Raw genomic sequence first — 24,811 nt, forward strand, 5'->3', positions numbered from 1 at the left:
CAGCTGATTAGAACCAGTAAAAACACTGAATCAAACAGTTTCACATTTAAAGTCAGTGATTGGTCGACGCTCTTTAGTGACACAGGACGTCTCTAATTGACTGGAGCTGAGCTGTCTAACATTTCCTCTGATAACTTCAGATCCAGACGTCCGACGACTAAAATCTTTCATCTGGTTCAAATATAGAGCTGAAAACCACCAAGGTGGAAAAAGAGGATCTGAAATTTGAGACTTGAAACTGGATCAAAGTCACTTTGAGCTTCTGTCAGGCAAACACAACACTGACACATGAGCAGAGAGGATATGATATCACTGACAGCCGACCAATGAAACGGAACATTACTCATTATCACATTTTTCTCTGGTTTGGGAACTGATGGAAACATTAGTGATGATGAAGAACACAACTGAGCCAAAGCCATGACAAACCAGAGTTGAGACCAGGAGGCAGAGTCGCAGTCTTACACTCTTCTCTGCGCCTCTCTTAGAGCAGTCGCTGCCATTCACCCCCTAAAAACTGTGTCTGTCCCCCGACCACCTACATTTAAATATAATAAATCAAAAGCGAACAGAGGAGGAGTTAGACATGAAAACCTAATAAAAATTAGCACAACTGTTAGTCCAGAACCAAATAACAGGAAAATTAAATGTGGATTATTGAATATCAGATCACTCTCATCTAAATCTCTACTAGTCAATGATCTGATAACTGATCATAACATTGATCTGCTCTGTCTGACTGAAACCTGGCTGCAGCAGGATGAATATGTTAGTCTGAATGAATCAACACCCCCCACTCATGTTAATGTTCATATCCCTCGAGGCACAGGCAGAGGAGGAGGGGTGGCAGCCATTTATCACTCCAATTTATTAATGAATCCCAAGCATAAGGTTAATCATAATTCATTTGAAAGCCTTATTCTTAGTCTGTCACACCCAAACCGGAAGACACAAAAACCAGTCCTTCTAGTTACTGTATATCGTCCACCTGCCCCTTACTCTGAGTTCTTATCTGAGTTCTCAGAGTTTTTATCTGAGTTAGCTCTCAGCACAGATAAAGTTATCATGGTGGGTGATTTTAACATTCATGTAGATGTTGAAAGTGACAGCCTGAGTCATGCATTTAATTCATTATTAGACTCAATTGGCTTCTCTCAGCATGTTAATGAACCCACTCACTCTTTTAACCATACCCTTGATCTGGTTCTGACTTATGGGATTGACATCGAATATTTAACAGTTTCTCCCAGAAACCCTCTTTTATCTGACCATTCTCTGTTAACATTTGAGTTTTCAGTCATGGACTACACAGCATCTGGGAAAAAATCTATTACAGCAGGTGTCTCTCTGACAATACCATTAGCAAATTTAAAGAAAGGATCCCATCAGTACTTAGCCCACTGCCATGTATCAATGCAGTAGGGAACAGCTCTCTTAACTTCACATCCACACAGGTTGATGATCTTGTTGACAGGACTGTAGCCTCACTGCGTGCAACTCTAGATACTGTGGCCCCTCTGAGGAGGAAGGTAGTGAGTCAGAGAAGGCTAGCTCCATGGTACAACTCAGAAACACGAGCTTTAAAGCAAAATTCAAGGAAGCTAGAAAGGAAGTGGCGTTCTACTAACCTGGAAGAATCTCTAAAGGCTTGGAAAGACAGCCTATTGGCGTATAAAAAAAGCCTCCGTAAAGCCAGAACATCCTATTATTCATCATTGATAGAAGAAAACAAGAACAATCCCAGGTTTCTGTTCAGCACTGTAGCCAGGCTGACAGACAGCCACAGCTCTGTTGACCCATCTATACCTTTAGCCCTCAGTTGTAATGACTTCATGAGCTTCTTTACAGATAAAATTGTCTCTGTTAGAGAAAAAATTCACCATCTCCTCCCCACAGCTGGCTCAGATGTACTGTCCAGTTCAGCAGCCTCAGAGTCCACTGTAACTGGCTTATATTTTGACTGTTTCTCTCCTGTACATCTCCCTGAGCTCACTTCAACAGTTTCTTTATCTAAACCATCAACTTGTCTTCTTGACCCCGTTCCAACAAGGCTGTTCAAAGAAGTTTTTCCTTTACTTGACACCTCTATATTAAGTCTGATTAACTTATCTTTATCAACTGGTTATGTACCGCAGGCTTTTAAAGTTGCAGTAATTAAACCTCTACTTAAAAAGCCTACTCTTGATCCTCATGTTTTAGCCAATTATAGACCTATATCCAACCTCCCCTTTATTTCCAAAATCCTTGAGAAGGTCGTTGCAAACCAGTTATGTGATTATTTGCACAGGAATGGTTTGTTTGAAGATTTTCAGTCAGGTTTTAGAGTCCATCATAGCACAGAAACTGCTCTGGTTAAGGTTACCAATGATCTCCTCATAGCTTCAGACAATGGACTTGTCTCTGTACTTGTCCTACTAGATCTTAGTGCCGCATTTGACACCATCGATCATAAGATTTTATTACAGAGACTAGAACACATGGTCGGCATCAAAGGAACCGCACTAAGCTGGTTTAAGTCATATCTGTCAGATAGACTCCAGTTTGTTCATGTTAATAATGACTCCTCTATCATAACTAAAGTCAGTCATGGAGTTCCACAAGGTTCTGTGCTAGGACCAATGCTCTTCAGTCTATATATGCTTCCTCTGGGAAACATTATTAGGAGGCACCAGATGAATTTTCATTGTTACGCAGATGACACCCAGCTGTACTTATCCATGAAGCCAGGTGAGACTAACCAGGTAGCCAAGCTTCAGGTCTGTCTTAAGGACATAAAAATCTGGATGACCAGTAATTTCTTACTCTTAAATTCAGACAAAACTGAAGTTATTGTAATTGGCCCAAAACACCTCAGAGATACACTATGTGATAATATACTGACTCTGGATGACATCACCTTGGCCTCCAGTGCTACAGTCAGAAACCTTGGTGTCATTTTTGACCAGGACTTGTCCTTTACTTCACATATAAAGCAAGTCTCTAGGACAGCCTTCTTCCACCTGCGCAATATTGCTAAAATCAGACCCATTCTATGTCTAAAGGATGCTGAAAAACTAGTTCATGCATTTGTTACCTCAAGACTGGACTACTGTAACTCTTTATTGTCAGGATGTCCCAAAAATTCAGTAAAAAGCCTCCAATTGATCCAGAATGCGGCAGCACGAGTACTGACAGGAACCAGGAAACGAGATCACATCTCTCCTGTGTTAGCCTCTCTGCATTGGCTCCCTGTAAAATCCAGGATAGAATTTAAAATCCTCCTCCTCACCTACAAAGCCATTAATGGTCAGGCACCATCGTACCTTGGAGAGCTTATAGTTCCCTATTTTCCCAATAGGACACTTCGCTCTCTAAATGCAGGTCAACTTGTGGTTCCCAGAGTTTGTAAGAGTAGAATGGGGGGCAGAGCCTTCAGCTATCAGGCTCCTCTCCTGTGGAACCAGCTCCCAGTGTGGGTTCGGGAGGCAGACCCCCTCTCTACCTTTAAGATCACGATTAAAACTGTCTTGTTTAGTAAAGCTTATAGTTAGGGCTGGCTCGGGTATGTCCTGACCCATCCCTTAGTTATGCTGCTATAGAGCTAGACTGCTGGGGGATTCCCATGATTCACTGGGCGCTCTCTACCTATTTCTGTCTCTCTCCCCCTCTCTCTCTCGATGACCTCATGCCATTAACTTTGTTTCCTTTTCTCTCCCGTAGTTTGTGCTTCTCCTCTCTCTCCCTCTCTCTGTCCTCATTCTGCAGGTATCTCTGCCTCGGGAGCAGCAGGATCCAGATCCACCACTACTCATCTTTACTATTAACCACTGTTACCTGTCATCATTATTATTGATAACACCATTACCTACACAGCTGTTCCTGGTCTCTCTCTCTCTCTCTCTCTCTTCTCTCCCCTCTCCTCCCCCTCCCCCTCTTTCTATCTTCTCCTAAACCCAACCGGTCGAGGCAGACGGCCGCCCACCCTGAGCCCGGTTCTGTTGGAGGTTTCTTCCTGTTAAAAGGGAGTTTTTCCTCCCCCCTGTCGCCAAGCGCTTGCTCGTTGTGGGAACTGTTGGGTTTTTCTCTGTAACAAAGTAAGGTCTTGACCTTACCCTGTAAAGTGCCTTGAGATAATGTATATTATGATTTGGCGCTATACAAATAAAATTGAATTGAATTGAATTGAACTCAACAACATGTAGAACAGAGGTCTGGTTGATTTAATGAGGAACAGGTACAGGTGATAACTTTAATATTTTTACTGAGCCAGTGGAAATAAATCCATCAGAACAAATGCAGACATGGAGCGGAGCAGTTTAAAAACCCAGGAGAACGTCCCTCTGTTGTTTTGCTGATTTTGCAGCAGCCATGTTTGTGTTTCTGTTGTGGTTGTGTGAGTAATTTCTAGTGTGTGCTGTTGTGATGTTAAACCTTTAGACCTGCTCAGAAACACAGGCTGATATGATGATAGCATAATTAAACTGTCATCTGTTGATGAGATATCAAACAACAGCATAAAGACATCTGCTCCGTCAGGTCTCAGGCTGAGATGCTAATGGAGACTGTAGCATGAAGCTAACAGACTGACAGTGAGCTGCACCTACATCACTGTGGTGTTCCCGCCTCACAGGCACAGAGATTGGAGGAGGAGGAGGAGGAGGAAGCTGACTTTGGGGGTGGAGCCCTGACACACAGAGACATGTTTACCTTGCAGGAGAGAGGAAGTGATGGGGCCAGCCCCCCCCCCTCCCAGGGTTCTGGACTAATGCAGCCTCTGCTCTCTGTCCTCCACAACATGCTCTTCCTGTCTGAAGCTTCTGAGTCTGTCGGTGCACTGCTTTGTGCTCTCTGTGCTGCTGCTACATTATACCAACCTGTAGTCAATCAGAATGGACAATCACAGGTACATTAATTACACCTGAGACCAGTGTTACTTAAAAATCCAGGTAACTCACCTTCCTGTTTTAACAAACTGAGTTTGAATATTGAAGATACTGAATATTTTAAATGAAATGTACTCACAATAATAATATTTCTAGGATGTTAAAACTGTGTCTCCATGGTTACAGTGAGTCTAAAGTTATCACCTGTACCTGTTCCTCATTAAAAACAACCAGACCTCTGTTCTACATGCTGTTGAACTGTGTTCTTAGATCATCACAAACGTTTCCATCAATTCCCAGAGAAATCTGTGATTTTAATCACGATAACGCGCCGTCTCAGTGGTCGCCTGTCAGTGATGTCATATCCTCTCTGCTCATATGTCAGTGTGTGTCATGGGTGGGCAGTTGTCCTCTCCCAGAATGCCTCTGAACTCTGAGAACTGAATTATTGATGGTGAGGGGCCCACTGCTACCTAAGTTAGCTCCATGGAGCTCACCTGGTCATGGCTGTGCTCCCCTGAACAGTCTCCATAAGGGATTCACTGCTGGTACTCCCTCTCACAGCAGCATTCAAATCTGATGGAGCCTCTGAGGATCTGAATCTGGATCTGTGTTTGTCAGCTGCTCTGGTGTGTGATCAGGACCAAACATCATGTTGTGAGCAGGTTTTGTTGGTGCACAATCTCACAGTCTCTTCAACATGAAGAGCTCACTCATGTAATTATTAATACACATTTGCTCTGTTTTACTGACATCCACCTCTATGCTGTGATTGGCTGACAGGATCTGTAGTGAGTGGTGGGTCCTCATGATGTAGGACTGTAGGACCACCTGCAGTGGTTCCACAGTGGGTACTGTGTCACCCTGAGGATGGCCCTGGACATACACTCTTTTATTGTGAAGCACAAACAAGAAATTTGTCACTGAGTTAGTGGAGCTTTGTTAATGGTGCCAGTCTTCAGTAAAACTGGTCTACACAATGATGTTGACACCATTTTTGGCCAGTAACTGGTTTGTGCAACGAATGTTCACATCAACTTGAAATAAAACAGATCATCAGTGATATCATGTAACTGCTGACATCAATGACTCATCACCTGATGACACGTGAACACAGAGCAGGAGCAGCTCTCACCTGAGACCATAGAGCACAGTTCCATCAGGGTGCAGTCTGATCATTCGGTTCTTCACCGTCACCCCATGGACAAAAGACTTCTTGTCATTGATGAAGTAGGTGTCGGGGACCCACAGCTGGTCGGCCACACGGTTGTCCAGGGTTAGGTTGAGAGGGATGCCGGTGTAGGACAGACGCTTGTCTCTCCAGGACTGCTGGAAGTACATGGTGATGGTGTAGTCCTGAGGGGATGACATGGAGTGAGAGGAAGGTTAACACATCAACACGACTCATGATCTGTGCAGTTTCCTGCGTGTTGATCTGTTTCCTCTGTCAATGAGAGCTGGTGTAGCATCTGCGATTAACAAATACAGACTGACATAAAAACTAAGAGGCACACGCACAGTGATTACACAGTTATTACACAATTATTATACAGTTATTACAAGGAATTACACAGTTATTACACAGTGATTGCATAACCTCAGAAATGGTTTCTTTGATATCTCAGTCCAGAATGAGGTTCATCTGGAAACTGGTCTAGAAAATTTTCAGTCAGAGGAGTGATGAAAACAGGGTTGGACTGTGTGCCATGCCCCCTCAGTATCTCCAGGACAGGACCATTTGGTCACAGTCTGAGTAGACTAACATGAAGTGTGGAGTTGCCCAAGACTCAGTCCTCGGGCCTCTTTGAATTATCACCTACAGTCTTCCAAATTATATAAAACAACAAATCAATAATCAAAATTATTACTACTACATCCAGAGCTACCTCCTATCACATGGAGGACACAGATCCATGGATGAGTGTCTTGAACTTATCAGTGATTGGCTGAACGTCCTTCACCTGAAGACAAAACTAAAATAACATCTTTATTGTGTAAATGTCTAAAGGTTGGTGGTAAGCAGTCATCATGAGGATCTGTCTTTAAAAATCAAGACTGAAATCTTACAGTCACATGAAATCAGCAGCAGTCTTCAATCATCCTAGAATCTTCTAGAATCAGAGAATTCAGGTCCAGACATGATCCTCACATTCAGGTGGACTGACTGCTGTACCAGGTCAGGTGTTTTTCTCCTGAACTGAAACAAGCAATAAGGTGTTGTGCTGTTAAATTTGTCTGTTAATATAAATGAAATGCGGAATCACCAGTCAACACAAAATCACTGTCATTAAAAATATAACAGGGGCGTCAATGTCTGGTACCAGCAGGGCTGCCGGCTCTCAGCTGACACAGATCTCACACCTCACAAGCTTTTTCTCACACAAACGTTTCTTGGTTTCCTCTGATCAAGGCCGTACCACTACTGAGGTCTCAGTGTTTTCTAACGTGTATCTTATAAATGCTTGGTCTTGCTCAGCAGCAGGAGAAGTGACTGATGTCTTTGTGGTATTGGGTGAAGTGAATCATCTTATCATTAGATCAGCAACCTAGGCCAACAGCTGAAACCTGATACTGGAAGGTTTTACTGGTGGACTGTTCGTGGTTCTTCATCATCATCACCAGCTCCTGTACATCTCACTACGTTCAAAAGTCCATCCACCATGATGCTAGTTAGTTTCAGTGCAGTGAATTAACTAGCTAACTAGCTAACATTAATTCCATCCAGTGTCAGATTAAGAAACTGTCAACCAAAATTGAAATTATTTTTATTTATCAGTTGATATGTTTAATTTCTCCACTGATACAGATGAAAAGGAAGAGAGAGCATCATTTTTTTCTTTTACTGAGGAGTGGCTTCCGTCTGGCCACTCTACCATACAGGCCTGATTGGTGGAGTGCTGCAGAAATGGTTGTCCTTCTGGATGGTTCTCCTCTCTCCACAGAGCAAAGCTGGAGCACTGTCAGAGTGACCATCAGGTTCTTGGTCACCTTCCTGTCTAAGGCCCTTCTGCCCCGATCGCTCAGATTGGCCCGGCGGGCAGCTCTAGGAAGGTGGTGTCTCGGAGGTCTACAGACAATTCCTTGGACTTCATGGCTTGGTTTGTGCTCTGACATGCACTGTCAACGATGGGACCTTATATAGACGGGTGTGTCCCTTTCTAAATCATGTCCAATCAACTCAATTTACCACAGGTGGACTCCAATCAAGTTGTAGAAACATGTGAAGGATGATCAGTGGAAACAGGATGCACCTGGGCTCAATTTTGAGTGTCATGGCAAAGGCCGTGAATACTTAGGTACATGTGATTTTTTTTTTTTTTTTTTTTTTAATATATTTGCAAAAATTTCAAGCAAACTTTTTTCACTTTGTCATTATTGGGTACTGTGTGTAAAATTTTGGGGTAAAAAATTAATTTAATCCATTTTGGAATAAGGCTATAACAAAATGTGGACAAAGTGAAGTGCTGTGAATACTTTCCGGATGCACTGTATACTGTAAAACCAGTCAGTCCTACAGATATACACAGAACCTCCTAACAGTAATGTAAAGTGTTTACAATATGGTGAATAGATCAACATGTATTCACTTGTCTGCTGGATCATCACAGTCTCAACGTACAGTCATCAGTTAGAAAATGAATACAAATACTGATGTAGCTTCCTAGACAACAGGCTAAATTCTACTGCAGCTCTGATCTGCATTGATATAAACACAACACCCAGGTGAACCCGCTAGTTTTCACTTTAGGTAACGTCTTTCAGAGCACATACACACATCTGTCACCTGTCACCTGTCCAGCACAGTGATGTTAAACCAGCTCCGGGATGACAAAGTGAGCTGCAGCCCCGATATAAGTTTTAAAAACACATAATCACTGATCAAAGCGTCTCACACAACAACCCGGGGACAAGAGACTCCACAGATCTGTTTTATCAGTTTGCACAGCAGCTAACAGCTCACTGTCTCTCCACTATCTTAGTGTGTCTTTGTAACTGCATGTGTGTCCTCAGTCCGAAAAGACAGGTAAACTCCACTGGCAGTGGAAAAGGGTTCAATCTGCTTTTATTAGCAGGTTTACCTGTGTTCAGAAAACCTGTTTTTGGACGAAAGGTTTTGATAGAAAGCCCCAACACTGGTCAAGAGCTGCAGCTGTAACTTGAAGCTCTAGAGGAAGTTGTTGTTCTTCATTCTCTAATGCAGGACTGAGGCCAGACAAGCTGCTACACTGATGTCCTACTAGATCTTAGTGCTGCATTTGACACCATCGATCATAAGATTAGAGCATATGGTCAGCATTAAAGGAACCGCACTAAGCTGGTTTAAGTCATATTTGACTCCAGTTTGTCCATGTTAATAATGACTCTTCTATCATCACTAAAGTCAGTCATGGAGTTCCACAAGGTTCTGTGCTAGGACCAATACTTTTCACTCTATATATGCTTCCTCTGGGAAACATTATTAGGAGGCACCAGATAAATTTCCATTGTTACGCAGATGACACCCAGCTGTACTTATCCTTGAAGCCAGGTGAGACTAACCAGGTAGCCAAGCTTCAGGTCTGTCTTAAGGACATAAAAACCTGGATGACCAGTAATTTCTTACTCTTAAACTCAGACAAAACTGAAGTTATTGTAATTGGCCCAAAACACCTCAGAGATACACTATGTGATAATATACTGACTCTGGATGACATCACCTTGGCCTCCAGTGCTACAGCCAGAAACCTTGGTGTCACTTTTGATCAGGACTTGTCCTTACTTCACATATAAAGCAAGTCTCTAGGACAGCCTTCTTCCACCTGTGCAATATTGCAAAAAATCAGACCCATTCTTTGTCTAAAGGAAGCTGAAAAGCTAGTTCATGCATTTGTTACCTCAAGACTGGACTACTGTAACTCTGTATTGTCAGGATGTCCCAAAAATGCAGTAAAAAGCCTCCAATTGATCCAAAATGCTGCAGCACAAGTACTGACAGGAACTAGGAAACGAGATCACATCTCTCCTGTGTTAGCTTCTCTGCATTGGCTCCCTGTAAAATCCAGGATAGAATTTAAAATCCTCCTCCTCACCTACAAAGCCATTAATGGTCAGGCACCATCGTACCTTAAAGAGCTTATAGTTCCCTATTTTCCCAATAGGACACTTCGCTCTCTAAATGCAGGTCTACATGTGGTTCCCAGAGTTTGTAAGAGTAGAATGGGGGGCAGAGCCTTCAGCTATCAGGCTCCTCTCCTGTGGAACCAGCTCCCAGTGTGGGTTCAGGAGGCAGACCCCCTCTCTACCTTTAAGATCAGGCTTAAAACTGTCCTGTTTAGTAAAGCTTATAGTTAGGGCTGGCTCGGGTATGTCCTGACCCATCCCTTAGCTATGCTGCTATAGAGCTAGACTGCTGGGGGATTCCCATGATGCACTGGGTGCTCTCTCTCTCTCTCTCAACTACTTTATGCCATTAACTTTGTATTTTTTTCTCTCCCGTAGTTTGTGTTTCTCCTCTCTCTCCCTCTCTCTGTCCTCATTCTGCAGGTCTCTCTGCCTCTGGAGCAGCAGGATCCAGATCCACCACTACTCATCATTACTATTAACCACTGTTACCTGTCATTATTATTGATAACACCATTACCTACACAGCTGTTCCTGGTCTCTCTCTCTCTCTTTTCTCCTCTCTCCTCCCCCCACCCTCCCTTTTTTATCTCGTCCTAAACCCAACCGGTCGAGGCAGACGGCCCCCCACCCTGAGCCCGGTTCTGTTGGAGGTTTCTTCCTGTTAAAAGGGAGTTTTTCCTCCCCCCTGTCACCAAGCACTTGCTCTTTGTGGGAACTGTTGGGTTTTTCTCTGTAACAAAGTAAGGTCTTGACCTGACCCTGTAAAGTGCCTTGAGATAATGTATATTATGATTTGGCGCTATACAAATAAAATTGAATTGAATTGAATTGATTTACAGCACCTTGTGTCACAAAGTGGTATGACAACTGGCGTTAGCTGTTAGCATGCTAATGTCAGTTGATACCTCTGAAATACAATAGATGGTGGTGTTGGTTGTGACATCATCACTTCGGCTCCGTGGATGAGTGGCACTCTGTGGATAGTGTTGGTTCATTTTGAACATTTTAAACTAAAACTCTGGACAAATCTTACACACTGCAGCTTTAAATCTTAATAAAATGTAAACAGGTGAGTTATATAAAATTCAGCCCGTACAGTTTTCATGAAGGAAGAAATTAGCTCTAGAGACCAAAACAGTTTTGTACCAGGCTGTAAAGTTGGACATTTTAACATGGGAGTCTATGGGGACTAACTCACTGTTGGAGCCAGACTCTAGTGGTCATTAGAGGAATTGCAGCTTTTAGCTGCTTGGTTCATCCACCCTGACCTTTTCCCTGAAAGTGTGCCTGGCTGTTAACAGTGTCACACTACTCTGACTGATGACATATCATTTGAGTTATCCATACGTTGAGCTGGTGGAGCTTTTCTCCAGAGGACAGTGTGGTCCAGACCCAGGATGCTGTGGTTGTGCTGACCTCCAACATGGAGATAGAAAAACAGGTGCAGCACATTTTGTGGAGCTTTAACCTGCTGATTTGTGTCTTTGGGGTGTTTTTGTATTGCTGCTGCAGTTTCTGCATCATGTCTCATAGAAAGGTCTGATTTTGTCAACATGACTAAGATGTTTTCATGGTAACAGCCTTGATGAGACTGTAATGAGACGATAATGAAAACTGACTCTGAGGTTTTTCAGCTTTGAGGAATAAAACAACATTGGTGTTAACATTGATGTAATGATGAGTAGCTCTGCTTGATCAGAAGTTAAAAGCAGACATTTCATACTCATCTGTTTCTGAGAGAGATGTCTGACAGCCAGTGGTGGTGGTGTGGTGTGGTGTGGATGAGGTCTGTGTCTTTCCACAGCTCAGAATCAGATTACTGATGTTGGGTAAAATCAAGACGGGGTCCATGAATCACTGATCTTCACACATGTTAACATCACACAGTGAAATGGCTCCATCTTGTCAACCAGTCACTGACTATTAAAGACTCAGGACTGTGGTGGAGTCTATAAAGGGTTAAAGAGAGGAGGTTCTGTTAGGGTCTATAAAGGGTTAAAGATAGGAGGTTCTGTCAGGGTCTATAAAGGGTTAAAGATAGGAGGTTCTGTCAGGGTCTATAAAGGGTTTAAGAGAGGAGGTTCTGTTAGGGTCTATAAATGGTTAAATGGAGGAGGTTCTGTTGGGGTGTATAAAGGGTTAAACAGAGGAGGTTCTGTTGGGGTGTATAAAGGGTTAAACAGAGGAGGTTCTGTTGGGGTGTATAAAGGGTTAAACGGAGAAAGTTCTGTTGGGTTCTTTGAAGGGTTAAAGATATGAGTTTCTGTTCGGGTCATAAATCTGTTTAGAGACCGACATCACAACTTCATGAAGAACTGCTGTGGTGCAGATCTGAAAACATCAACAGAAATATGGGCTAAACATGGCTAAGCTAACTATGCTAACTACGTTTAGACCACCCAAAGCATCATGGAAACTCTGGTGAGTAAAGGACCAGACTTATCTATAGATCCTCTGATTCATCCACATACACCTGTGCCAGTGTTAGAGGGAGGAGCTCACCTCCAGCTTCAACAGACAGGGTTCACCTGACATGTGATGTCAGAGGCCAGGGGTCAGGGGCCAGGGGTCGGGGGCCAGGGGTCAAACCACCAACACTGACTGATTATGAACCCTCCACTGACAAGATGCATTAAAAAGCCTCTGATGAAGATCAGGCGTTTCAACTGGTTAACATCCACATGATGTTTTATATAATAAACAGATGATGAGTGAAATAATCAGTCAACATGTAACCTAGGTGACTTTAAAAAGGTTATAATTAATAAACAATTTAAGTAAATTAATTATTAATTTAAGTTAATGGTTAATTTAAATGTGTTAAAAATATTTACAAGGTTAAAAACAATGATAGTAAAATAGTTGTACTGCTCCTTGAACAACATCACTGTAACAGCCAATCAATGAGCTGTAGCTCCTGACCAGACAGAGGAAAGAGAACATAAAATTTTGTAGCAGCAGGATGCAGGTCAACCACTACTCATCATTAATATTTACCACTGTTATCTATCATTATTATTTATAACACCATTACCTATACAGCTGTTCCTGGTCTCTCTTTTCTCTTCTCTCCTTTCTCCACCCCCTACCCCCTCTTTCTCCTCTTAAACCCAACCAGTCGAGGCAGATGGCCGCCAACCCTGAGCCCAGCTCTGTTGGAGGTTTCTTCCTGTTAAAAGGGATATTTTTCCTGGGGCTGGGATATTTTTTTTCTTTGGTTTTGCAGTCTTTGTGTCGAGGATTGTGTCTAATTAAGTTTAACAGCACTTGGTGAGTTAATTGTTTTATTTTACTATGTAATCAGCTCAATCAGCACCCCGTATTACATGTAGAATATTTACTTTTATCTGCTTTATACCCAAGTTACAGTAATAATATTAAGTGTGAATTGTGAATTTGTAAGTATTTGCTGTAAAAAAGAAGCCACGTGCAACAGGCTGGACCAAGTTCCAATGTGTTAGTCACCAAATTGCTCCGCCATTACACAGTGTGTGTGTGTGTGTGTGTGTGTTGAACCATGTCGCTAACTGAAAAACTCTACTCAAGTTTTTAATGAAGCTAATTGGCAGGAAAAAGACTAAATTATATGTCTGTATACTGCACTGTTACACAACAGGCCACTTTTTCCAGGTTGGAGAATTGTTGCAGCATCTCATTCCCACGCAGCAGAAATGAGATGTGGAGTGACCCAAAGGACAAAGTCAATGGACAGCGTCCGTGAACTGTACTTCCCATCAGGACTTCATTCTGTTTCATCAGTCAACACCATGACTGAGTGTTTCCACCTTGAACTGCAGTGAACCAATGACAGTCTCATAAAAACAGATTCAGACAGCCAGGGATTCATACGTCATAGAACCTAAGGAACCAATCCTGTCAACTTGTGGGGACGGGGGGCAGGGATAAATACACCTGAAACCTTGTCAGTACAGAGAGCCAGAGTTAGCATTAGCACAACTACTAATACTGTGTCAGCCACTGCCAGTTACAAGCTAACAAACAACATAAACAAATAAAAGATGCTAACTACGCTAACCGTTCTGATACATCTGCTAGTCTCTGATTCTGCTCTCAACAGACTGAGGCTCAAATTGTGACTGGGGCTCTCTGATGTTTCCTCCTCTAACCATCTTCATACTCTCTGCTCGTTCACCTGGACACCTGGAGCAAGCAGGTGGTGGGCGGGGCCAAGGCCTGAGCCAGGTGACTCAGTCAGGAAGTCAGAGTAGATGAGTTTCAGACCAATTTTTATTAAAACATGTTCAACTAAATATGAATCATAGCAGATGATTTTACAGAGTTTAAAACGTGTGGAGGAAGTTTAAATATCACATATCGGTTTTCAATATAATTACATTGTTAAAAAACTAAGAGTTAAAATATTCCGTCAGTCTGGTGCTGGAACTCTGTCTCTCTCCTCTGAGATTTGATAAACTGACTGACAATCAAATCAAAGCATGAGTGAGCCAGGTGAACATGAGTGAGCCAGGTGAACAGGTGAACAGCCACTTAATCAGCAAACAGGAGGAGGAGTAGGAGGAGGAGGAGGTGTGAGAAGCGAACCAACAGACCACAGAGGAAATCAAGAGAGACAGGGCATTAAAGAGGAACTGTGGTAAAAGCCCTGCAGGTGTTCTGATGATGTAAGACTTCTTCAGCTGACCTCAGGTAACATGGAGGAAGCTGCATCAATGCTCATCTGACGTGCTCGGCTGCACTTCAGATTCCACTCAGCTCTGTTTCCAGCGTTCGCTGCAGTTTGTGAAGATGCTGATGCAGTGTTTCCAATGACCTGGAGGGAGGAAACTTTCTGAAAAAACAAATCCCCTCTGTGGTCACACAACAACACACAAACACAGTGAACATGCCTGCCTGTGACCTACTGCATATTCAGCTACAGTCCACACCTGTCCTGAATGATGGTGACTCCCTACATCTCCACACCAGTTTCTCTAAGTTGAATATATGAAAACAGTCATATTTTGATCACTGTGGCAGATGCTGTGACACGAGTCATGATATCAGTGTCAATGATCAATATATAAAATGATGAAGAAGATGACAAAGAAGATGATGTGTGGTCACTGTGACAATTCATCATTGGTCTGTGTGTCAGAAGCAGTTGCTGTGATGTTTCTTTTGGTCACAGTAAGATGTAAATGATGTGTAGATGAAGTGTGCAGCTCCACATAAAGACCTCAGACTTTTCACAGCTGTTGACTTGTGGTCCACACAGTGAAGGTACAGGTTTAGTATCAGCTGCACTGGACTCATTCAGCTCTTGAAGCTTGAAGAGACCTGTATCAAAGGTTCTAGGTCGGGTCCTGGTCTGTCCAGGATTCAGATGTTCAGTCAGTTTGTAAAGACCTGAACTTCTGAGCTGGAATAAGACAGAGTCACTGCAGCTGTTAGAGGCTGGTAATAAAGTGGAGATGACATCAGCTCAGTGAGAAAGTGCTGCCTCATAAAACTGTGTGTGTGTGTGTATGTGTGTGTATGTGTGTGTGTGTGTTGTACAGTCCCATTGGGGATGAAGACTTTCTAAGAGTCTATTATTAGAAGCAGCTGTTCCACTCCACCATCATCATCATCATCATCATCATCATCATCATCATCATCACTGTGGCTCCGGTGTTTGTGAACTTGAGCTCAGGCCTGAGTATGGTGCAGGGAGAGGAACAGGCAGCTGCCCTGAGTCTGTGACTGTGTGCTCTCTCTCTCTCTCTCTCCCTCTCTCTGTTTAAATTTCACTGCAGCAAACAAACAGGCAGCTCTGCAGAACATGACTCCATGCTAACCCCACTGCAGTGTGCTGCTGTCTGACCTAATTCTTCCCTATCCTCAGCCATCTCTGGATGCAGCCTGGAACACATCATCACAGAGGGGGTGGGCTAGGTGGAGGGGGGGCAGGGGGCAGTCCTTTTCGGCCCTCTTCAACTTCAGATCTGACAGATGTGAAGCTGCAGCACAGCTCAGCTGTGATTGGGACACTGATCACTTGAATTCATGTGCAGGAGAAAAAACATGCATGTTAATCTGCACATGTGCAAAACATCATGGGACTGTAAATATGTTCACTCAGGGTGACAGACACACCAACGCTGCAGGTTTGGCCAGTGTTCCCAGAACCAGAACCTTTTGGTTCCTCTGCTCCTCACCTGTGAAACCAGCTTCCTGAACACCTGAGATCTGCTCAGACTGTCAGTTCAGGTAAATCAGGGCTGAAAACATCACTGTCTGCTGCAGCTCACCAGTAAATCACATATTAACATCTTAATCTGTATTCATGGGTTAAAAGTCTTGTATCACTGCAGCTCTTCTTTTAAAACGACTTAATTAAATATGTTCATTTTATTTATTCAAACCTGTTTTACTGTTTTTTTTTAATGTTATTGTAATTTAATCTTAATGTTCTATTTTACATGTATTTGAATATACAGCACTCTGAACTGCCTTGTGTATGAACGGTGCCATGACAAACATGTTCACCACCAACATGTACCATGTGTATCCGAGCCTGCTGTTCAAGCTCCAAACACTATGAAAACTCTTCAGTGAGCCACACTGGCTGACATCTTGCTCCCAGAATCACTCACTACAGAACCAAATGTGGATTAATCTGCCACTGAAAATAGTTCCCTGCTATGTTTCAGTCTGTTTGAGTAACATTTGCTAAAAACAACAGTGACCAGCTGTTTCAGGAATTTTTTAAATATATATATATAATTACATAAGATATAATATGTACAGTAGGAACAAAAGTCAGAACATATGGAGAGACAGATTCACATTGTTACTATATGAAGGTCGTGGTTAGTCTTCAGCATCAGGTAACAGCTCAGGTGTTAGAGCTGGGTGCCTGTTAATATGTTGGTGAATCAATTCCCAACATCACAGTAGTTTCGGAGACCTGACCGAGCCCCATCTGATGAATCAGCTCATGTACTTCTATATCATATACATGGTCTGCTTTCTTGTTACAGGTTAGGTTCAAACCAGCTCCACACTGAGGTAAATCAGTCATTACAGACTGATCACCATCAACATTTGGATCAATACAATGTACTGTCAAAATCTCAACATGTACCAGTGACTAATTTCACTCAGTACTTTACTTCTATGCTATGTTTTATTCATGAGCTTCAGAATCATTAGACAGACGAGCTCCAAACATCAGGAAACATATGTCTGCTGTAGACGAACCCTGGAGCTGACAGTCACCCTCCAGATGCGGACAAAAGCATTTGTAAAATCTATTGTGATATTAGACCAGTCATTTCTACAGCTGGTTGTGTGTCCAGTCTCAGGTCCACTGGGACTGGAACAGGAGAGTCCACTGAGTCCATGACTCTAATCTATGAATCTGTCTCTAACTTTTAAAGTGTCTCTGTGGATATTTTAAACATGTGTCAGATTTTCTTCAACAACCTGCTTCACCTGGAAATTTAACATTGAAACAAGACAACCACAGTCCAGACTGTCCTGTTCTGTGGTTCTGTTCTGGTCTGTGATTCTGCTCTGGTCTGTGGTTCTGTTCTGGTCTGTGGTTCTGGTCTGTGGTTCTGTTCTGGTCTGCCACTCTGTCCTCTCCTGTGATTCTGTTCTGGTCTGTGATTCTGCTCTGGTCTGTGGTTCTGTTCTGGTCTGTGGTTCTGGTCTGTGGTTCTGTTCTGGTCTGCCACTCTGTCCTCTCCTGTGATTCTGTTCTGGTCTGTGGTTCTGGTCTGTGGTTCTGTTCTGGTCTGCCACTCTGTCCTCTCCTGTGGTTCTGGTCTGGTCTGCTGTTCTGTCCTCTCCTGTGGTTCTGGTCTGGTCTGCCACTCTGTCCTCTCCTGTGGTTCTGGTCTGGTCTGCTGTTCTGTCCTCTCCTGTGGTTCTGGTCTGGTCTGCCACTCTGTCCTCTCCTATGGTTCTGGTCTGGTCTGCTGTTCTGTCCTCTCCTGTGGTTCTGTTCTGGTCTGCCACTCTGTCCTCTCCTGTGGTTCTGGTCTGGGCTGTTGTTCTGTCCTCTCCTGTGGTTCTGGTCTGGTCTGTTGTTCTGTCCTCTCCTGTGGTTCTGTTCTGGTCTGCCACTCTGTCCTCTCCTGTGGTTCTGGTCTGGGCTGTTGTTCTGTCCTCTCCTGTGGTTCTGGTCTGGTCTGTTGTTCTGTCCTCTCCTGTGGTTCTGGTCTGGTCTGCCACTCTGTCCTCTCCTGTGGTTCTGGTCTGGGCTGTTGTTCTGTCCTCTCCTGTGGTTCTGGTCTGGGCTGTTGTTCTGTCCTCTCCTGTGGTTCTGGTCTGGTCTGTTGTTCTGTCCTCTCCTGTGGTTCTGGTCTGGTCTGCCACTCTGTCCTCTCCTGTGGTTCTGGTCTGGGCTGTTGTTCTGTCCTCTCCTGTGGTTCTGTTCTGGTCTGTGGTTAACCTGAACAACATCAACCCTCTGATTCGACCCACAGCAGTGTCTCCTGAAACAGCGCCCCTATGGCGGCAGACCTTGGTTGTCATGGTTACAATAATAAACATGTGGACTGTACCAAGACTGGCATACCTACCTTCGTTGTCATGGTTCCAATAGTGACAACGAACAGTCATGTTGTCATGTTATGATGTAGAACAAAATGTCTTACTCGGCAGAAACATTTGTAATTCTAGTGTAAATACACGTGTAATCTTACTGCAGATGACATGATGAAGCTCCAGAACACAGATGCTGACTCTGTTGCTCTGATGCTGTCTGCCACTAATCAGGCCTTTTCTGTCTCCACATCAACCAGGATGCTCCCATCCCTCCTCTTGTTTCCATGCCAACCCCAGCATGCACTCACACATAGGCAGAAAGCGACAATTCAGTACAAGTCAAGGTTCTGGAGCGAGGAGGAGGACAGACTCCAGACTGCCTGCTGTGGGAGAGGATGGAGTGACTCTGGTGGCTTCTGCTTTGTTCCAGTGATGAAGGTGTGTTTTATTATTACACCATACAGGGCGTGTCACCCGAACAGGTTTCCTCCTCTATTACTATTAGTATTTGTGTTTTAATATGTTAGGTGAAAATCCACAGGGCCACAGAGTGAATGTGAATGCAGAGCACCTTATATTCCACCTGCTGTGACATCACTCAGTGGGTGTGACTAGAACACACTTGGAGCCCATAAACAGCAGCAGTTTCATGCTCCATGTGAAGCAGTGTGGTGTATGATGACAGCAGGTTATAGACAACTGATACAAGACTCACATCAATACACAACCACAGAGTGTGTGTGTTTGTGTTTGTGTGTGTGTCTGTATCTGTGCTGACATCAGCAGATTTCAGACATCATACACACATCAGCAGGTCATATGACAGTAAAGTTACCATGAACACAAGATGAGTAATGCTACTGTTAGCAGCTAAATATTAATGTGTTTGAACTTGTGATGCCATGAACTGGTTCAGGTACAGGGAAATTATACAGACACTGACCCTGGATCTGAGGTTATCACTAGTTTGCAGTGATAACAAACACAATCATACATTAAGATGTACTGCCTCAGAAATGACCTGAACAGAGGTCTACGGCTACAGAAATGTTTTTAGATGATGAGAAGGTGAAGCTTTAACTGAACATGATAAACTGATGTGAAATTTAAGGCCTGGTCAGACCAGAGAAATTCATCTGCACCTCCTCCTGAGACAGATGGTACTGAGGCCTGGTGATGCTTGTAGGGCTAGTTAGCGAGCTAACTGTTAATGCTAGTCATCTAATGCTAGTCAGCTGGGAAGGTGTTAGTGGATCTGCTCCAGCAGTAGGAAAACCTGACTCAGAATCCAGACCAGTTAGAAAGTGGAGGAGTTTCTTTCATCTCTTCAAAGTATGAGATGTAAAGCTACAACAAGACCGACTGGAAACGTAGTCAGGCGTGCTCCGTTAACTTATGTACAATTATGGGCGTGGCCTCTTTCAGTGTCAGGTAGGTCACCAGTTATGATGAGCACTTAAGCTGAATTAATTCAGATTTACCAGCATCATAAACCAGTGAAGAGGTGGTCACTCTCTACCTTTGAAGAGGTCATGAAGTCTGATTGTCTGTCCCTCAGTAATTTAAGAGTCCACAGATAAAGAATCCAAAGGTTTAAATAAAGCAGAATGTTGTCATGTGAAGTCTGCTACAGACTGTCAGAGACTTCACACACTTCACACATTTTAACAGTCACAACCGTTTGTTTACAGCGGAGCAAGAAGACAGACTGTCTCACTGACACCTCATGTTGTCCCATCGCTCTCTCTGTCTCATCTTTGGTTGTTCAGCCTGACATTACAGTGCAGTTCAGGTCTCAAAACAACTGTTGTTCCAGAACAGAACATCATTATTGGATTGATATTATTGGCTATTGATTACATTCAATGACAACATATTGGTTAGAGGTCGGAAAAGACCGGTTATAGTAAATGGACTCCACTTAACTTAGAGCTTTTCTAGTCTTATCCACTGCTCAAAGCTCTTCACGCCACAATCATCCGTTCACTCACACACCTACCACATGTACACACCAGTGTTACTTCAGGGGCAATTTGAGGTTCAAGGACACTTTAACATGTGGACAGGAAGAATCTGGAATTGAACCATCGACCTTCTGACCAGGGATGATGGCTCTATGTCCTGAGCCACAGCCTGCCAATGATATGGTTAAGGTATGGTTAGGGAACTGAAATATCATCATTATCATCATTATCATCATCATCATCATCATCATAATACACTACAGCTGAGGCAGGCAGCCATGTTTACATCTCTATTATCACCATCACCAACATCATCATCATCATCATCATCATCATACACTACAGCTGAAGTTGGCAGCCATGTTTGAACCTCCATCGTCATCGTCGTCATCATCACCATCATCATCATACACTACAGCTGAGGTTGGCAGCCATGTTTGAACCTCCATCGTCATCGTCGTCATCATCACCATCATCATCATACACTACAGCTGAGGTTGGCAGCCATGTTTGAACCTCCATCCTCCTCCTCCTCATCATCATCATACACTACAGCTGACGCAGGCAGCCATGTTTAAACCTCTATCATCATCATCATCATCATCATCAACATACACTACAGCTGAGGCAGGCAGCCTTGTTTAAACCTCCATCATCACCTTTCAAACAGACATCTCCTCCTCTTGGTTTTCAGACTTTGGATAATCTACCCAGTGACTGTAGACTCTGACCTTTTCAGAGAGAGAGAGAGAAAGAGCATACCCATTGGCTGTTGCACAAGTGCAGGCATGTGTGTGTACGTTCCTTCAGATGGACGTGGGCTGTTATCGGTTCAGAGATGAAGAGAACCTGCTGTTCTTCACCCGGGCAGGTAACAGGCTGTTTGCAGTGTTCGGTTGTGTAGGCTGATTCACCATGAGAGCAGGTTGAATAATTCTAACAGTTTAGCCTCCTGCTAACAGTAGAAGGCTACATACCCCAGCTTTGGGACAGTCAGGTTTCCTACCTGCCCTCTCACCTCCCTGACTCCACCCCCAGATAAACATGGACTTTGACATACACCTAAGGGACTGAGGCTGCTCCAACACTGAGCTGTGATGCTGAAGCAGATGTTTCAGAGCAGAATAGCATTTACTGTAAAACCTCCAGGCTCATGTTTCACTGCTCTTCATCTCTCTTCTCAGAAATGTCATCTTAGCATGAGATCAGATAGAGCTCCATTAACCTCCTGTCTAATGGCTCTGTCTGTCTGGAGTGGCTAACCAGAGACAGTCTGAGCTGTTAAAAACTGGACAGTCCCAGGTGGGAGACTAAATGCTGCTAACACATTTCAAGCTGTAACCAAAACCTGAAGAGCAGCTTAAACAAAGGCTTCACTTTCTGTTCTCAACACCTTCAGCTGAGGACAGACAGACACCTGGTCAGACAGGTACAGTTTAGTTAAAACAACACCAAAGCTCAGCACATGAAGAGGAGGGTGAAGAGGACGAAGAGGAGGATGAGGTGCTGTAGGGAGCTGAACACATTAACTGACCATTCTGTTCACATGGATGCACATGATTGGACATTAGTAGTAAGCTGGTTACCAAACAATGATGAGTGTGAAACAACTGATAGCCAAGACAAGACAGTGAACTACCACTGTGTTGTTGTTTTATTTATTCCAACACATCAAACTGATTATTATTGTCTTAACACAAAGTAGTTTACATTATTTATGCACTTTTTTATATTTATAATAGTTTCCATGGTAACCATCTTAGTTTAACGTGTTGCTGAAATTTACTGAGTAGCACAAAGGTAGGTAGGTGTTGACTGATTATTTCACTCATCATGTTTTTTTATTATATAAAAACATCACATGGATGTTAACAAGGTTAAAAACATAATGTGACATTTCCCTGAAGTGATGACAGTAGAGTGGTTTATTAAGAATATTAGGAACACTGTCTGTAGAAGTTTTCAGACGTCTCAAACCTCAGAGTTGAAGCTGACCTTTGATCTGAGCCTCTGATGTTGGACTGTACATAGGTCACCTGCAGCTCTGTCAAAGTTGTCTCATCATGTTGTTGACAGTTTGAATGTCAGACAGGTCAAGTGTTCATACTAATGTGGAGCATTAAAGGAGTCAGGACACATCCTGACACATCCACGTCTCCTAAGTGCAGAGATGATCTGCAGATCCCTTCATAAATCCTCATCCTGAGCTGGTGCCAACATGACAGTGTGCAGGCCGGTCGACACCAGCTGCTGGGAGGACACACACTGCTAACAAAACTCTGTCTAAAGAGACGACAAAGCTACGCGGGACGAGTTCCAGTCCATACAGTTAGACAACTCCACTATCTTTATGAAGTACAGGGGTATTGCTTTTGTACAGTCTGACGAGTACGAGAGCTCCTCAGTAAATAACTGAGACAAAGACACTGACTCACAGGCTGCTCACTGACTCTTATTAAGATGTATTCACTGAGTGCTAATAAACAAAGCCATCAGATCCATTGACTAACATCCTATTAGCTGTCAGTGTGATGCACAGATGGATGTTGACGGGCTGAAGGCAGCGGAGACATTTTCATTAACAGCTGATCAGCTGATGTTATTGACTGATTCTGGCAGCAGCAGAACATGTGTCTTTAAAACACACATCACTCACAGACAAGAGAACACAACTAACAGTTGTTAGACAAGATGTCACATTTTATAGATGTGAAAACAAAATATGTATATTATATATATATGTATATGTATATGCTTGTCTCGAGGCGTTAGCTGAGTGGATGTGACTTTTTTTCTGTTGTATGGTGGGAATTTTTTGTTCAGACACAATGAAATGGCAGAAGGTAAAAACCAAGTGATTTAAAGGTTAGGTTTCAGACAGTCTCTGTTCTGTTTCCATGGTAACAAGGTGAGTTCACCATTTCTATATTTTGAATTGATCAAATGATGACATGATTAATACTGTTACTGTCACAGACACAGCAACATGCTGCTGTTCACAGTAAGACAGTACACAGTTAGTCAGCTGCACCTGATCATGTGATGAGAACACCACCTACAGAGACTGTGGTGACTGGATCTTACTGGACAATAACACATCAGAGTCTCCAAATGAGTCCTGTCACATACTGTGCTTGGACCTTTGATTTGCTGGGAATGCTGGGATAGCAAACGGCTGAACTTTAGACATGTAGATAGGTGCTCTCTGCAGGGAGCACTGTGCACCACCCAGGAAGAAACCTCCTGTCACATCTGTCACTTCACCTCACCAGCTGCTCTCACCTCTGACACCTGAGCAGGTCTGATGAGCGAGACCAGTCTAACAATGATCTGAAATTTCCCTGCAGTCAGTTCACTAAGTATAGGTCACTTTATTTTTCCCAGTTTGACATGAGAACATCCTCAGGGGAATCTGAACCTGACACCTGACTGAGATAACTCACTGGGATGAGTTAGGTTGGTCTATCAATCCAGCTCCACTGTAAGACAGGTAGACTACTACACAGATGACAGCTTGACATTCATGGTCTAATGTTTTCACTTACAGCCACCATAACCTCTCTCTCTTTTTTTTTTGTGTCCTCAAAAACATAGTGAGGCAGAGGTCACTGATGCATCACATCAGTTTGACATCTGATCAACTTCAGATCAGTCGTACAGATTGCCTTATTAAAAGTTTCTACATATAGATATTTAATTTAAGAGTTCAGTCTCTGCTAACAGACCACGTTAGAGGTAAGACAGCAAGCTGCTAACAGCTAGCTGCTAACAGACCACATTAACTGTGAAACAGTTAGCTGCTAACAGACCATGTTAACTGTTAAAGAGCTAGCTGCTAACTAGACCAAATTAACTGTGAAACAGTTAGCTGCTAACAGACCACGTTAACTGTCCAACAGTTAGCTGCTAACAGAACATGTTAACTTTCCAACAGCTAGCTGCTAACAGACCACATTAACTGTCCAACAGCTAGCTGCTGACAAACCATGATAACTGTTAAACAGCTAGCTGCTAACAGACCACATTAACTGTGAAACAGTTAGCTGCTAACAGACCATGTTAACTGTTAAAGAGCTAGCTGCTAACTAGACCAAATTAACTGTGAAACAGTTAGCTGCTAACAGACCACGTTAACTGTCCAACAGTTAGCTGCTAACAGAACATGTTAACTTTCCAACAGCTAGCTGCTAACAGACCACATTAACTGTCCAACAGCTAGCTGCTGACAAACCATGATAACTGTTAAACAGCTAGCTGCTAACAGACCACGTTAACTGTTCTGAGGCTGCAGATGTAGGGTCAGAGTCTGGATCCATGGACCAACCTGTCCACGTGGTGGTGTGATGTTGTGGGGGTGTTTTCTGGACTCACTTTAGGCCTTAACAC

General features: G+C 43.3%; 1 protein-coding gene across 2 annotated transcripts in view; it reads right to left on the reverse strand.

Annotated features, from left to right (window-relative positions):
* The window catches only part of gabrb1 (gamma-aminobutyric acid type A receptor subunit beta1), a 65,800-nt gene that overhangs the window by 25,481 nt on the left and 15,508 nt on the right, over positions 1–24,811 (reverse strand). The window contains exons 1-2 of one of the 2 annotated variants that reach the window (XM_071471167.1): positions 6,930–7,392; positions 5,998–6,218 (exon numbers count right to left, since the gene is read on the reverse strand). In XM_071471167.1, coding sequence (XP_071327268.1) covers positions 5,998–6,203 — 206 coding nt within the window. In that variant the 5' untranslated portion in view covers positions 6,204–6,218; positions 6,930–7,392. Of the gene's footprint in view, positions 1–5,997; positions 6,219–6,929; positions 7,393–24,811 lie in introns of those variants that run through there. The other variant, XM_071471166.1, reaches the window with a different exon arrangement.

This window comes from Trachinotus anak, unplaced genomic scaffold (assembly GCF_046630095.1).
Source record: "Trachinotus anak isolate AG129_WGS33_773 ecotype Australia unplaced genomic scaffold, CSIRO_AGI_Tana_v1 ptg000033l, whole genome shotgun sequence".
In the NCBI taxonomy this organism is placed as follows: Eukaryota; Metazoa; Chordata; class Actinopteri; order Carangiformes; family Carangidae; genus Trachinotus; species Trachinotus anak.